The sequence below is a fragment of the Diorhabda sublineata genome, chromosome 3 (assembly GCF_026230105.1).
Source record: "Diorhabda sublineata isolate icDioSubl1.1 chromosome 3, icDioSubl1.1, whole genome shotgun sequence".
NCBI lineage: Eukaryota > Metazoa > Arthropoda > Insecta > Coleoptera > Chrysomelidae > Diorhabda > Diorhabda sublineata.
In genome coordinates, this window is record NC_079476.1 from 30,144,845 (window position 1) to 30,158,720 (window position 13,876).

The window sequence follows — 13,876 nt, forward strand, 5'->3', positions numbered from 1 at the left end:
TTTGCTGTTTAAAATTTCATTTTATATAGTAGCTTACACTTCATTTCAATTCACACAAATGAACGCACTTCTTCTTACTTATAAAGAAAATGAAGATTCTACGAATACATATAAATTTAATTCGATGTAGTGGCAGCCATTTTAAATTATATTATAGTTATTTGTAATATCCTTGTTAAGACAAATATTTATTATATTTTATTATAGAATGAATTATCTTTGATGTTTAGACAATTAAAACAATATATATTCATAAGTACAATATATTGATATACATTTCATTTAGTTATTGTCGCTACATTAAAGTTTGAAGTTAAATATAATGGTAAGTAGGCGTATTTCTTTAAGGTTACATGTACACATAGAGGTTATTGAATGTTTTTAGATTAATTAGTTAAAGATAATATTTCACTTTTAGAGTTTTTTTGGATTTGGCCAATCAGCCGAAATAGAAGTTATTTTAGATGGACAAGATTCAAGAAAAACTGCAGAAGTCAAAACTGAGGATGGTAAAAAAGAAAGACTGTATTTGTATTATGATGGTGAAACAATATCGGGAAAGGTGAGAAAACTCTGCCGATTATTTAATATTAAGCCGTCTCTTTGTAAAATTAGAAAATAAATCTCTAAAGCATATACTTCACATTGTGATTGTCTCCATTACTCATTCTTTGATATTGGGAAGTTAGTTGCAGATTTATGTGTTTATTTATAAGAATTACTATTGTATTCTGTTATATTCCCTCTGTTACAGTTTTACTATTATTTGCAAATAGAAGAGGTTTCTTCACTAACTTAATTTTCAATTTTAGAGAAATAGGCAGTATTAGGATTTTGAGAAATGGGGATACAATCAAATATTTTCTGTAATAAAAGTAGGGCAAAGTGCTGTGTCTTGGTATATTTGTTTGGCCTGACTTATGGATGTCTTGAATTCAGCTGTCATTATTTAGAAGCTATCAAATATCTTTGTCAGAAATTTTTTATATGATCTAAGCTTGAAGTTATTGTAACCATTTATTGAATACTATACAAGATTATAATTGTTTTTTGCTGTCTAGTGGGATTTCACCCATTTACTTTAAAGTGTGTTGATGAAGATCAAATATTTAATTTTACTGTAGAAATAGAAAACTTATAAATGGAATTGAGTAAAAAAATATGTTGACAATTAGATTCAATTGGAATTGAACACATGATCATAATACAAAATTCATTTGCACAGGGTCAAATTCATTGGTAAAACATTGATACTGTCAATGACAATTACTAAATACAACTGTAATGAACATCAATATGTTTTATACAATTGTACAGTAACAAGGCCAGCTGTGAGATTATATATTTTTGCAATTTTTCATCATATAATAATTTTGAAATATATTTATTTCAATTATAGATGTTTTTACAATTATTTCTTAGCTAAGCAAGTAGATACTACTTCTTTACCATTCAAAACAAATACAGTACATTGAAGTACAATTTTATCTAAGTAAATAGGGTTAATTGGGATGTTGGGAAACTATTTTTAAAAAAAAGTTATATTTTTGTAACTAATGATGCATGAAAAATTTTCATGGAATAAATTTCAATCAAGCTTACATTTGCCCTATGCAAAATTCAAAATTGATCATATTTTGGGGTAAATGTAAAAATTTTGTTTTACTATCTTCCTTCCCAAAAATTTGGTTTCTGTCTTATCTAATGATCTTAGACTTACGATTCCAATTTTGCCATCATAGTCATTTTATGTTTTACCATTTAAACGGATAGTCCCTTTAGTAAACCTCTTGTATTTTACTATAACAAAGGTGTCTCTTTGTAATTAATCCCATCTTTTTATTTGGCTGTTCTTAGGTTTGGTGAGGTTAAATAAACGTTTTAACGTTTTTTATTGACCTGGAGTGAAAGCTGTAGATCATCATAATCTGACTCGATTTCTTCTTATATATATATATATATATATATATATATATATATATATATATATATATATATATATATATATATATATAGGTCTAACTTAATTTCAGGCTCTTTTTAACTTTGTCTTATTTGTAAACCTCATGTCTGTTCAGAATTTTATTAGTGCTCTTGATTTTATTCTCCTTTTTTGCTCAGCTTCTTATAGTCTTTTCATAATTTCTGGTGCTAAGACCTCGCCGCATGTGGATTGCTTCAAACGGGGAACCACCTTTTTGGGAACCATATCAGCAAGAATATCCTTTGTAAAAGTGCTTGCTTCCTATAATGCCTTTTTAAAAATATGGACAATATGATTTGGAGAATGCTTTTCGATAGCAAAAGGCAGTAGTCTGATTAGGAACAATAATTTCATTGATTTGGTTCTTTGGTGTCAGGACTTTGCATGTATTCATGAGACCCTCTTGTAGATAGCACATTTTCAGAAGCAGATGCAATGCCCTGGAAATTACATAATTTTGGGCAAAGGTAAACACATGTTCACTATTACCCCAAAATCAAGTTAACAAGTGTCCCTTTCCCTTTCTTACTGGAGCTTTTGTAAGCATGTCACTAAAGTTAGCAGAGCAATATAAGCATATAATCAAATGCTTGACTAGTGCTAATTAAATGCTGCGGAAAAAATGAATTTTTCGGAGACGTCACGAAAAAAATGACTTTTTCCTAGTTTTCTCAGCAGAACATTATCATTGGCTAAGAATTATACACTCATGTGGCCTCGTTAGGTCCTGTATAATTAACTTGACTAATGCTAATTAAAAGCTGCGGAAAAACTAAATTTTTTTCACAAGTTTTCAACAATAAGCTTTTTCACCTGATCGTAAGAGTCAGCAATACTATTTCAAGCATTGAAAATGATCATGTCTTCCTCTTCCAGGTCATTCTAAGCATACCACTTGTGTTGAGAACTAAGATCACATTTTTTCTTTTCCAATATCTCCAATTCAACTCGAAGACGTTCAAATTTAGAGCGTCATATCTTCTTGTTTTTAAATCCAGCAAAAAGGAAAAAATTCTACCTGGTTATTGTAGCATTAAGATGATTTTTGACAAACACTTTGCTGTTTTCCAACTCCTACTGAGAAATACTTCCCTCATATTTAAAATTATTGTTTGAAAATGATGTTTATCAACAGAGGTATTATTTCGTTGGTGATGCTTCAGCAGGTTCGGAAAGTGAAACAATGTTGCCCTTTTAAATACTGAGCAAAAATAGATTAATTTGTTTTCGAATTTTATTACTTCTGAAAAAGATGTAATTATTTTCTTATCAAGTTTATTTTTAAATGAAAATATTATTGCACCTTCTGTGAATACTAATTATGCTCGAGCCGAAGAGCTACATGCGGTTATGGAGCCACATTTTACCGACCACTGCACTATGCAAATACTATATCGAACACAAAGCTTATGTAAATAAAATTTCAAGAAAGGCAAAAATGTTTTAAAAGTTTTTGAGCAGCTCATAAATGAAAATGTTTCACGCAACACAACAACCAAGTCGATGAAAACAAAACTGAATGCATCAAGATCTGGGGCGCCACTATAGCCAGTCTAACCAATTTCAACCCCAAATTCAAAAGATATGAAAGTTGTTTAAAATTGCCCCTGTTTAAGATTACCCCAACTGACCTTACCTACATAATATATTTTTTTAATTTCTCCTTTCTTAGTCCTTTTATATATGTTTATGTTTCTAAATTGTCTTGATTTTAGTTCTCTTCTGTTTTAAAATTAGTTTTTGTATAATTTTGAAAATTTGACGTTTCGACTACCTTCAGTCTTCAATAGATCACCTCCACCATGAATATCAAAATAAAATCAAAATAAAAATCTGTTTTAACAATAAAAATTAATTTTTATATCTCAAAAATATGTAGCAGTCATCAATCAAATTGTTTGTAACTATTAAAATTTACAAAATATAGCTATAAATTTTACTTAAATTATTTAGGTCTTTTTTATCATTTATAACTTTTTCGTTCTTATGAATGTGAACCATTTCTGAAAATTCTTTTTCGTGTTTTAGATTCCGTTCCATGAATTTCTAAATCTTCATAATTGAATAGTTTTTTTAAAAAATATTTTTTTTTATCGTATTGATAACCTTTTAGCCTGTTTTCTAAATACTGAGATGTCCACCCTATGTAAACAGCGTCATAATCAGTACAATGCACTTGATATATAATAATATTTCTTTTGTTTTTTGGTGTTTTAGATTTTAGTTTAGTGAAATATGTCCTTTATTATTTAATACTAATATCATATTTATTGACATAATAAAATAGTTGTTGGGAAAATCGTTGTACATTGGAAAATAGAAATGATTTATAATTTGATGTTTCCTTTCTCTTTTGTTTTTTAATTGATAGTAGTATATGTTTATCCTTTTCTTGAATATGTTGTTTATCATTTTTTCTGGATAATTATTTTCTTTCAATGCAGGTTTTGCTTTACTAAGCATCTAAATTTAGGATCTGATAGTTGGATATATCTATCAGCCAAACTTATTATCACTGATCTTTTTGGTGACACAGGACACAGAACTTCAACTTGAGGAACAAGTTGGTTTTGTATACCATTCTGTTCTTATGTTATTTTTATTTTTTTTATGATAAGAATTGAATTTTTTATTTATGTTTGAAAATTTGATTTTTTGGTTTAGCAGTAAGACAATCATTTACATAACAGAAAAATAATGGAATGTTAAATATTTACATTTTATCTTTGAAATACAGCAGTAGTAGTACCCAATATTACCAATTCCAAACCTTCCTTTTTTCTTGGACGAATTTTGATCAATTGTGCTCAAGTGGTTCGTGGCAAAAACAAAGAATGTTTTGGCTTCTTTGTATTACAAGTGCTTACGACCTTCTTTTTTATGTGATGCAGATAAAGTTACACTACTTAACTGGTCTTTAATATATAAAATATTTATAAAAGATACTTTACTTAATCATTATGTATTTTATTAAAGGTGAATGTGAGTTTGAAGAAACCAGGTACTAAGTTGGAACATCAGGGTATTAAAATCGAGTTCATTGGTCAAATTGAAATGTTTTATGATAGAGGAAACCATCATGAGTTCATATCTCTTGTTAAAGAACTGGCAAGACCAGGTGATATGATTGCAAATTCAAGTTATCCATTCGAATTTAGTAATGTAGAGAAGCCATTTGAAGTGTATACAGGTGAGAATTATATCCTTTTTGTCTAAAGTGAATAGTAAAAATATACATAGTTTAATTTGAAATATTTCAACAGTAGCATGTTTGATTTGAATAATACATGTTATTTGATTACATGATGCTCCAATCACTGTCTATTTAAATATTAATGACCAGCTTAAATTGAAATAAATCCATATTTACAAGTTTATAATTACAAAGCGAATAAATGAAATTGGCCTTAAATGAGACCTCAATTTGGTATTTTCTGCTGTTTTTTAGATGAAAAGTGTTATTGTGTTTTTGACATTTTGTTATAGTTGATATAATTAGTGAAAGATAAATATCTAGAGCACAGTGATGTTAACATTCAAATGAAAATTATAATTGCTAACCAAATATTGCTAAAGGTTGCTGATATGGAGAAATATAATCTGTAATGCAATGCAATATGTCTTCCTTAGCCGTTCAATTATTGCAGGATCTCTTAATTGAAATTTCATTGCCAGTTCTCTGTAAGTTGAAATTCTAGGTAGAATTCTAGTTTCCATTCTGAAATATAAATATATCTATGTTTTTTATGTGAAAGTTGAGATCCCTGTGGAAATTTTTGAAAATCTGTAGATTGTAGCGTTCGGGAAAGGCGTGCCTTAGCAGCTGATTCTACAGGTTGAAATTCGCTAAGGAAAGGAATCACGATAAATTGACATTCCCACCGTCTGCAGGCGAACTCGGTGTTCATAAGTCACCTCTGTATGTCAAATAGGTCTTGCAAATACAGCTCTAGGTGGGTTATGTTGGACAGCTCGGGAGAGCATCTGACGTGATAGTATAGGTAAAATAGTCAAGTCAGCGACCTTTCTTCTATGCTTTAAGCCTTCCGAGTTTATGGTTAACTCTAGGTCGCCTATAAGTCTGTATTGAGTCGATCATTCTAAGGGTATGCTTGGAAGCCGAGCTCCAAATGTGCGAGTAATTCTCTAAAGTTGGACGAATCTGGGACTTGTAGATGATTAAAAGCTGTTGTGCAGTATATAGCTTTTTGATCAAAGTTTTTGTGAAGCTTCTTTAGGTACAAGCGAATTTGTTGTGATGGTATTTTAAGTCCAGACATGACCAAATCCTTAACTGCAGTACCAGCCTTCTTTGTAAAAACAGCAGCCTGGGTCTTTGCTGTATTAAACTCAATCATATTGCTTCCACCCCACTCTATGTGTTTTCAAGGCTCATCTGTAAATCAGCTTGGCAGTTTTCTCGAGTACAGAAGAAAGTGAGTAGGTGACAAGGTACATCTCTGGAGAACACCATCGTTGCCTCAAACCTCTCTGAGGTGTGTCCATTGATAGCAACCTGGATGTATTCGTCTTTGAAAAAGCTACCAAGCCAGTCGATAACTGAGGACGACAAACAGTATGATTTTAATTTGTTTAGAAGATTGGCATGCCAAATCCTGTCAAAAACTTTCGATATGTCTAGTGAGATTGCTCTGGATTCCCAAAATTCAGTCCCTATATTGGTGACATTGACTAGGAGATCCCAGATTTGGTGAGAACTGGAACTTGCTTCACTTGGTTTGAATTGGTTTTTCAGATAATTTAAAAATTATTGACAATATATATTTGAATAGAAGAATTTCACGTATTCACTTGTTATTGACTAAATAAAGAAAATCTCCTTTTAGGTACTAATGTAAGATTGCGCTACTTTTTGAGAGTAACGATTATTAGAAGATTAGCTGATATAATGAAAGAAATTGACATAGCTGTTCATACCCTATCAAGTTATCCAGAAATGAATAATTCTATCAAAATGGAAGTAGGCATTGAGGACTGTCTGCATATTGAATTTGAATACAACAAATCTAAGTATGTAGTAAAAATAATGAGTTATGTTAATTTTTTAATTGATTTCAGCGATGAATAACTTTTTTATTCAGTTTCGAATATAGTCCAAATTTTATATCTTTTATTTCAGTCATTCTTTTTATTTTCAAGGCATTTGGTGTTTTGTAGGGGTATTAATAAATCTTCAGTTGTACCAGTGCTGTTGAGGATTGCCTTCAATAACATAAATTTCACAAATTAATATTATTTTATGTTTCTCAATAATTTTTGTTAGATATTTTTAGGATCAAGACAAACATTGAATTGTCACAATTTTTTCTCGTTTTATTAGAATCCAGACACTTTGTCTCAACGCCTATGCTGGCCTGGGTGGACAGGGTGACGTGTCCTCCTGCTCCCTCGGCTTAAAGGTTAAAAGGCGCCCTTTTGTCATTGAACAAAAATTATGATTTTTGTGTATTAACCCATGCAGTCTATTGCATGATTTCTGATTCTTAAAATGGGTTTTGTTTAACGAAGTAATTTGATGAAGGTTGACAAACATGCTAACGCTACGCACCACCTGACCGCTGGGAAGGCGGTAACTAAGTGGGATGTCGTCTGTGTGTTTAGGATGTCTTAATAAGTTTTAAACATAAATGAATAGTAAAGTGTCATTTTCAAAAGTTACTTTACAAACCCTACTCTTTCTATGATGAAATGATCATTCAGACACGATTCTCACCATGCATCGAAAGCTTTAAAAAACGGAATTTTGGTTTTGAGTACAAAAATGTATGCTCTAGCTGAAAAACGAGTAGTAATCTATAAATGCAAGGTTTTTCAAGTTCTTTTTTTCAATATTCATGAACGGTTATGCGTGGATATGAGAGACTCTAAACTGGGAATGAAGAACAAGTGATAAGCATAATGTCTATCTCTTTCTGAGGGAAGCAAACAGCACGATGTGCTTGACTGTATGGTTGGAGACTTTGTCACCCCATTTCCCCGCCCTTTCAACGCACCCATTTCTGTTGCTTCCATGACTAAACAAATGTAATGTCACTAATGTTGTCACTCTAAACAAAAATAGGGAAAACTCTGAATATTTCGAATATTTTTCAGTTTTTAACATTATGTACTCCAAACATATTTCTTTTATTTGATAAAACAAACATTTCTGATCTTTTTTGGAAGAAGATAAAACTGTAGATGTTTTCGATGACACACAAATAACTGCATTATTGGTAATTATATCCAGCGATAAACTATTGTTCAGCTTTACTCTTACACTGGTGAAATTCACCTGAGATTTTACGTTTTTCTATGAATTTTTTTTTAAAGGGATCAGATGTTTTTGTTCTTTTTATTCTTACCAGTGTTAATAAAATCAGCAAATACAACTTTGGAAATTTATAAAAACTGTAATGTTAGATTAGAAATTTAATGAGCCAGAAGAAAAAAAAGTTTAATTTATTTGAAATTTTAATAATATTCATACAAATACCTAAGTAGAGTGAAAACTTAATTATCCAGTCCTTAGTTTCATGGATACACACTTATCTGACTACTATCAAACACTGTAAATAACTTCCAACCTTCAAATGACAATTACCAAATATTTTGAATAATTTACATAAAGTTATGTTCGATTTTTGTTACTAGTAAGTTTAATTTGTTTATTTTTATTAATTATATATACTAATAATATAATACTAATATGTATCAAGCAATATATAAATAGAGAGAGAGAAAGCTTGTAAAAACTTAAAAACAAACATAAAAATAACTAAATAAAGATGAAACAAACAAAATAAAATTTCAATATACAGAATAAAACCACAATGAGTAACAAAATTTATGCATACAAAAACTTCTCTCTATTTTTTTAAGTCTTAGTCTTGTTTCTTCTACTATTGACCCTTTTGAGAAGTAGATGTCCAGCTTTTGTGCAATCTCTTGCGAAGGCTTCTTGGAGTTGGTTTTCATCTTTTGCCCATATAGCCTATCCATCTTCCATCATTTTGTCGACATGATCTCTCCAATATCGTCGTCTCGATCTCATGAATCTTACTATGTCCTGAATTTTCAGATCTTTCTTATGGCTTTGCTTCTTATTTAATGTCTTAGGATTATTCCTTTAATAATTCTCAATGTTTTGGATCTCTGCTGCTCTTATCATTTTGTTTTTGTTGTGTACACTAGAATTTCCCCTGCATAGGTAAGTATAGGTCTTAGGATTGTTTTGTATATGCAGACTTTACTATCAGTGGACCCATGAGGTCCCTCAGATAGCTGGAGATTCTTAAGGCCTTATTTACTTGGATTTGTACTTCTTGTTGTAAGTTTTTGGTGAATAGGGTTGTTGTTCACAGCTAGTGAACATATTTTAGGCTCTTTGGCTATTAACATTGATTTTATTTTTTTACAGATATCTGCATATTAAGGTTGATTGTAACCAATATAGCAAACACTGTAGATCATCCTCGTTATAGGCTATCAAGATTGCATCCCTGGCATAGCATAATATCTTTATTGATCATTGTCCCATATTATATGAGCTCAGGCTGTTACCTTATAGAATTCCTGTTAGTATTGGAGCTTATTCAGTAAACCCCTATTGTTTTGTTGTTTTTATTCTGCTCTTCTACACTTTCTTGAGGATAATGGAACAGTGGTTTTTGATATTCAATGGATTTATCAATCATTTGTCTGAGTTTAGAATTGTGTCTTTTGTCGATCTATTTTCTCTGAAACCTTGTTGTTCTTCACTTATTTCTATTTAATTCATTACTTTTTTTACATACAAAAACAGATTTTTCTTTTTTTCATTCAATTATCTGAATGCCTAATATCCATTAGTCCTGTTAAATCTCTACTGTGATTGGAAAACTTCAGTGGTATATTGTTGTTGTAGATATCATTTAAAGGATGTTATTGTTGGAAAAATATATTTTCTATTGGTTCGGATAAAAATTAAACATATGGAAATTGCCATAATAAAAAAAGAGACTACAGGATCTGGACCTCATATATATACAGAAAATGTTACTATTGCAAAGTATGAAATTATGGATGGAGCCCCAGTAAGAGGTATATATAATATTGAACTATTAACTTGGATATCATAACTTTTTAATTGTTTGCGTAGAACGCTCGTTGGTATCAATAGAAACACTTTGCTTGCTATTTTTAGGAGAAAGCATTCCAATCAGGGTATTTCTGGCAGGGTATGATTTAACTCCTACTATGAGAGATATCAACAAAAAATTCTCTGTTCGATATTTTTTAAATTTAGTATTAATGGACACTGAAGATAGAAGATATTTTAAACAGCAGGAAATCACTCTTTGGAGAAAAGGTATTGTTATTTAATTGCAAAAGTTCTCACAAACAAATAAGCACTTGATTTATTTTACTTTGATTTATTTGGTTGTTAATATTAATTTTTAGGTGATAAACTTCGAAAGCCCAACTTACAAAGCCCAGCTATAATGGCAGGTACACAGAATCTTCAGAATACTGCTCAGCAGTACCAGCATCAAACAGCAGGTGATAATGATAATAAGACAACTGTTAAAGAGGACTTCCTACGTGCACCTAGTTCTCAATCGAATGACAAGCTCAACGAATCGGCAGATCCGTTCGACCAACGAGTTTCTTCGCCAACAGAAAGTCCAGAAAATATGATTCAAAACATGACCCGAGAAGCGGGTGATGGACAAAATGATAGCAGCAATGACCAAGTGGAGTGATATAAATATAGGTAAAAAATATATATTCAAATTGGTGTCTGTAGTCTTGATGTGAAATAATGAAATGCTTATGTGAGAAAGAAATTTAAATAAAAATGGAATTCAAAGTTCGAAAAAACAAAGATCCTTTAGAATATTTATGAGGCTAGATCCAAGAAGGATTTGGAATTCAGTAAAACCAAGCTATTCCTCGTACCTAGTTATATTACTGGGCCATTGTTTATGAAATTAAGCCTAGCAGAAATTGATGAGTGTTAGATTCTGTGGAGAAGATAATACTCAGAAAATGTTTTGAACAAAAAACCGTTAGGAGTGAATATTTAAACCCCTTAAAGCCACCAAACTTTGTAACTGGAAAAAGAGATGTAGTTGTCGAAAAAAGCTCAAATAGGCGGCAATAAACTTGGATTGCAAAACAATGTAACCTCTTATCTTTTTCCACTTAATAAGGTATACCATTTGGGGACAGTTTAAGGTGTGCTTGAAAATTAGAAAATAATACAAAAACGGTGAAGAGATAAATAGCTTTTAAAATTGTACAGAACTAAGTAGGTACCTACATAACGAGGTAATACTTATTATTTTATTCAAATAGAATAAACAATTTCTATTTAAAATCCCTTTATTTATTGATTTTGTTGACGGAATAGTAACCTCTTTAATTTTTTTTATCAAATTTCATCCTTTCAGGCCACCTTGAGTCAATTCCGCAACTCCCTCTTGCATTAACATATATTTGATTTTCCTTTCAATTTGTAATTATTCCCTGGAAAAATTATTGATCTTTTAATTATTTGACAATGACATAATTATTGTTTACTTCATTAGACTTAGTAACATCCTCTTCTTTGCACTTGTTTTCTGGCAGCTTTTTTTTCTTTTCCAATTTCTCCAGTGTTAATATCTTCAATATTTGATTATACTTTCTGAAGCTTCACTTTGTCACATTGCCCACAATTGGTAAAAACGCAATATTTGTTGATTCATTAGTGGCCAGTAAAAATGTACAGGTGGTCACAATAGGATCGTAACTTGTTCCAATTGTAGCCAATAAATGGCTACTAATGGTAAAAAGCAATATTTGATAATCCGTTTTTGGCCATTCAATTAATAAGTAATCAAAAGAAAAATTAAGTATTTGATAGCTTAACATATACTATAAACCCTAATAAGTGTCCTTTATATCAATTTTTCACAAAGTAACTTCTTACAGATTAAAGAAACATTAAATCAACATACCTCGTTCCTTATAGAAAATCATTTGAATACAAACTGAACAACTACTGTCACTTCTAATTACAAGCTCATACTGAGAATACATCAAACGCAGTTGCCGATTTGTGCCATAATAGGTAGGCTAGAAAGTTTCTCACTTCGATCATTACGATAATATATTGTGAAATAGATATGGTTATTTTACGTTAAGCTTAGATTACCACTAATGGTGAAATGGCCATAAATGGTACTTCTACTCTTTAAATTGTTTATTTCATGAAGAAGATGGAAACTTCTGAAGTTCAATACCAGTCACTGTAAAAATATTTTCTATTATTATATTTTTGCTCGATTATTTTCAAATTCCTAGGTGTGACTTTCTATTCTTCCATTATTTGTCCAATTAATAGTGCTGGTTAGTGGAGAGGAAATAATAACAAATCCTACACAGACTTTGAGTAGTTTGAGCAGTTTTTTTTTGTTTCAGAATATCTGGTAGAAAAGTGACTAAGTTGTTGGAATTAATGAAATGGTTATTTTTAAGGCCGGAAGTGTCGACGAATAATGTGCACGTAATTTGTAAATAAACTAATTGTTATTATATTACAGTTATATTGAACTGTCTGTATATGAAGCAAATTTATTAATTAATTTACATATTTTAATTTTATTGTATATTTCTCATTTAGCTCATTAAAAAAAGTTAAGGATATTGTATTTTTTGTTAACAGTATAAATAGATAACATCAAATATTTCTGTTAAATGTGTTTTTCAATGACAACATATATCAGTTTCTTAAGGTAATCTCTAGTAATCTTATATATTAAAAAAATTTGATGATTTCCATTCCGAGTCCGTTCAGACGTTCTACCCAACCGATTTGCTTAATTTTTTTTTTTCAACGAAAGGTATTGATGCACAGATCAACCATCGGATTTCATCTAATTTTCACCATTCTCAAGTTATACTCAAATGCGATTCCCCCTGTACATTACTTATGGGAGTTTTTCACATACACACGTTCTATCCTCAATATCTCAGGTTCTATTCAAGATAGAGACTTCGTTTTGGTTTAAGAACACTCGCTGAAACACCTTTCTTTTGAGTTTTTGAACACTTAAATCGGTTGAGTTGGAGAGGAGCTAGGCTCGGACATTCAATGTGGAGTTATGGGTTTTTGTAGGTTTTTGGCAATTTTTCTACATTCAAATATCTATATCTCGGGTATATAGTTACAGAGTTTGTTCTTTTCTATTATAATGATTTCTGATTGATTCGATGCGAGCGAAGCCGCGGGTAAAAGCTAGTATTAATAATATTAATTGATGTTCCCCTTATCAATTTCAATTTTTTCTTTTAATGTGGATATAATTTTCGATATTACCAAGTAAATGCGATCATTTCAAATATAAAAATGGAGAATTTGATACTTTGGGAGTCCTAAAAAATCCCATTGTGCTGTTAGAATTTCAATAATCTTTTATTAAAAACTAACGTGAAAATCAGTCCTTTTAAAACTAATAATAAAAATTATAGAAATCTTTTGCGTTTTATGCCAATCGGAATAGCTCTTGCCTTTGAAGGTGATTGGACATGCTTAAGCGGAATTGCCAATCCAACGAGATGCTCGCAAATATAATCTTTGAGAAACTTTGGGAATTTGCAAAGGTCTCCCATGGCCTTTAATAATTCTTACAACCCAAATCGTAGCAGAACATTAAATTTTTAGTCTGAAGCTTCAATTTTTTACAACATTAGTAACGTTTTACTCCTTCCTCAGTCATATAAACTTAGTGTATTGAACAGGTCTCATTTTATTTCTAAAGCCCAAGCTTTACTTGTCTTCAACGTTTTTTCCGTTGAAGAACTCAAGAGCGGAACACAAGAACTCGGTCCCGCTAAGTTTTCATTCGCCATTACAGAGCGGAAACA

The 13,876-nt window shown here is 30.8% G+C and overlaps 1 protein-coding gene across 1 annotated transcript; it reads left to right on the forward strand.

Moving 5' to 3' along the window:
* The first annotated feature begins 76 nt into the window (after positions 1-76).
* Positions 77-12,653, forward strand: LOC130441377 (vacuolar protein sorting-associated protein 26B-like). Its single transcript, XM_056775031.1, has 8 exons — positions 77-325; positions 419-562; positions 4,961-5,174; positions 6,832-7,015; positions 9,891-10,066; positions 10,170-10,334; positions 10,427-10,739; positions 12,431-12,653. Exons 1-7 carry the CDS (start codon positions 323-325, stop codon positions 10,726-10,728), a joined length of 1,188 nt encoding a protein of 395 aa, XP_056631009.1. The 5' UTR covers positions 77-322; the 3' UTR covers positions 10,729-10,739; positions 12,431-12,653.
* Positions 12,654-13,876: the final 1,223 nt, after the last annotated feature.

Bases quoted from the DNA above. Each gene is read 5' to 3' on its own strand.
- LOC130441377 (XM_056775031.1), top strand. The intron at 5,175-6,831 runs GTGAGAATTATA...ATCTCCTTTTAG, and splicing joins GCCATTTGAAGTGTATACAG to GTACTAATGTAAGATTGCGC. The intron at 10,335-10,426 runs GTATTGTTATTT...ATTAATTTTTAG, and splicing joins AATCACTCTTTGGAGAAAAG to GTGATAAACTTCGAAAGCCC.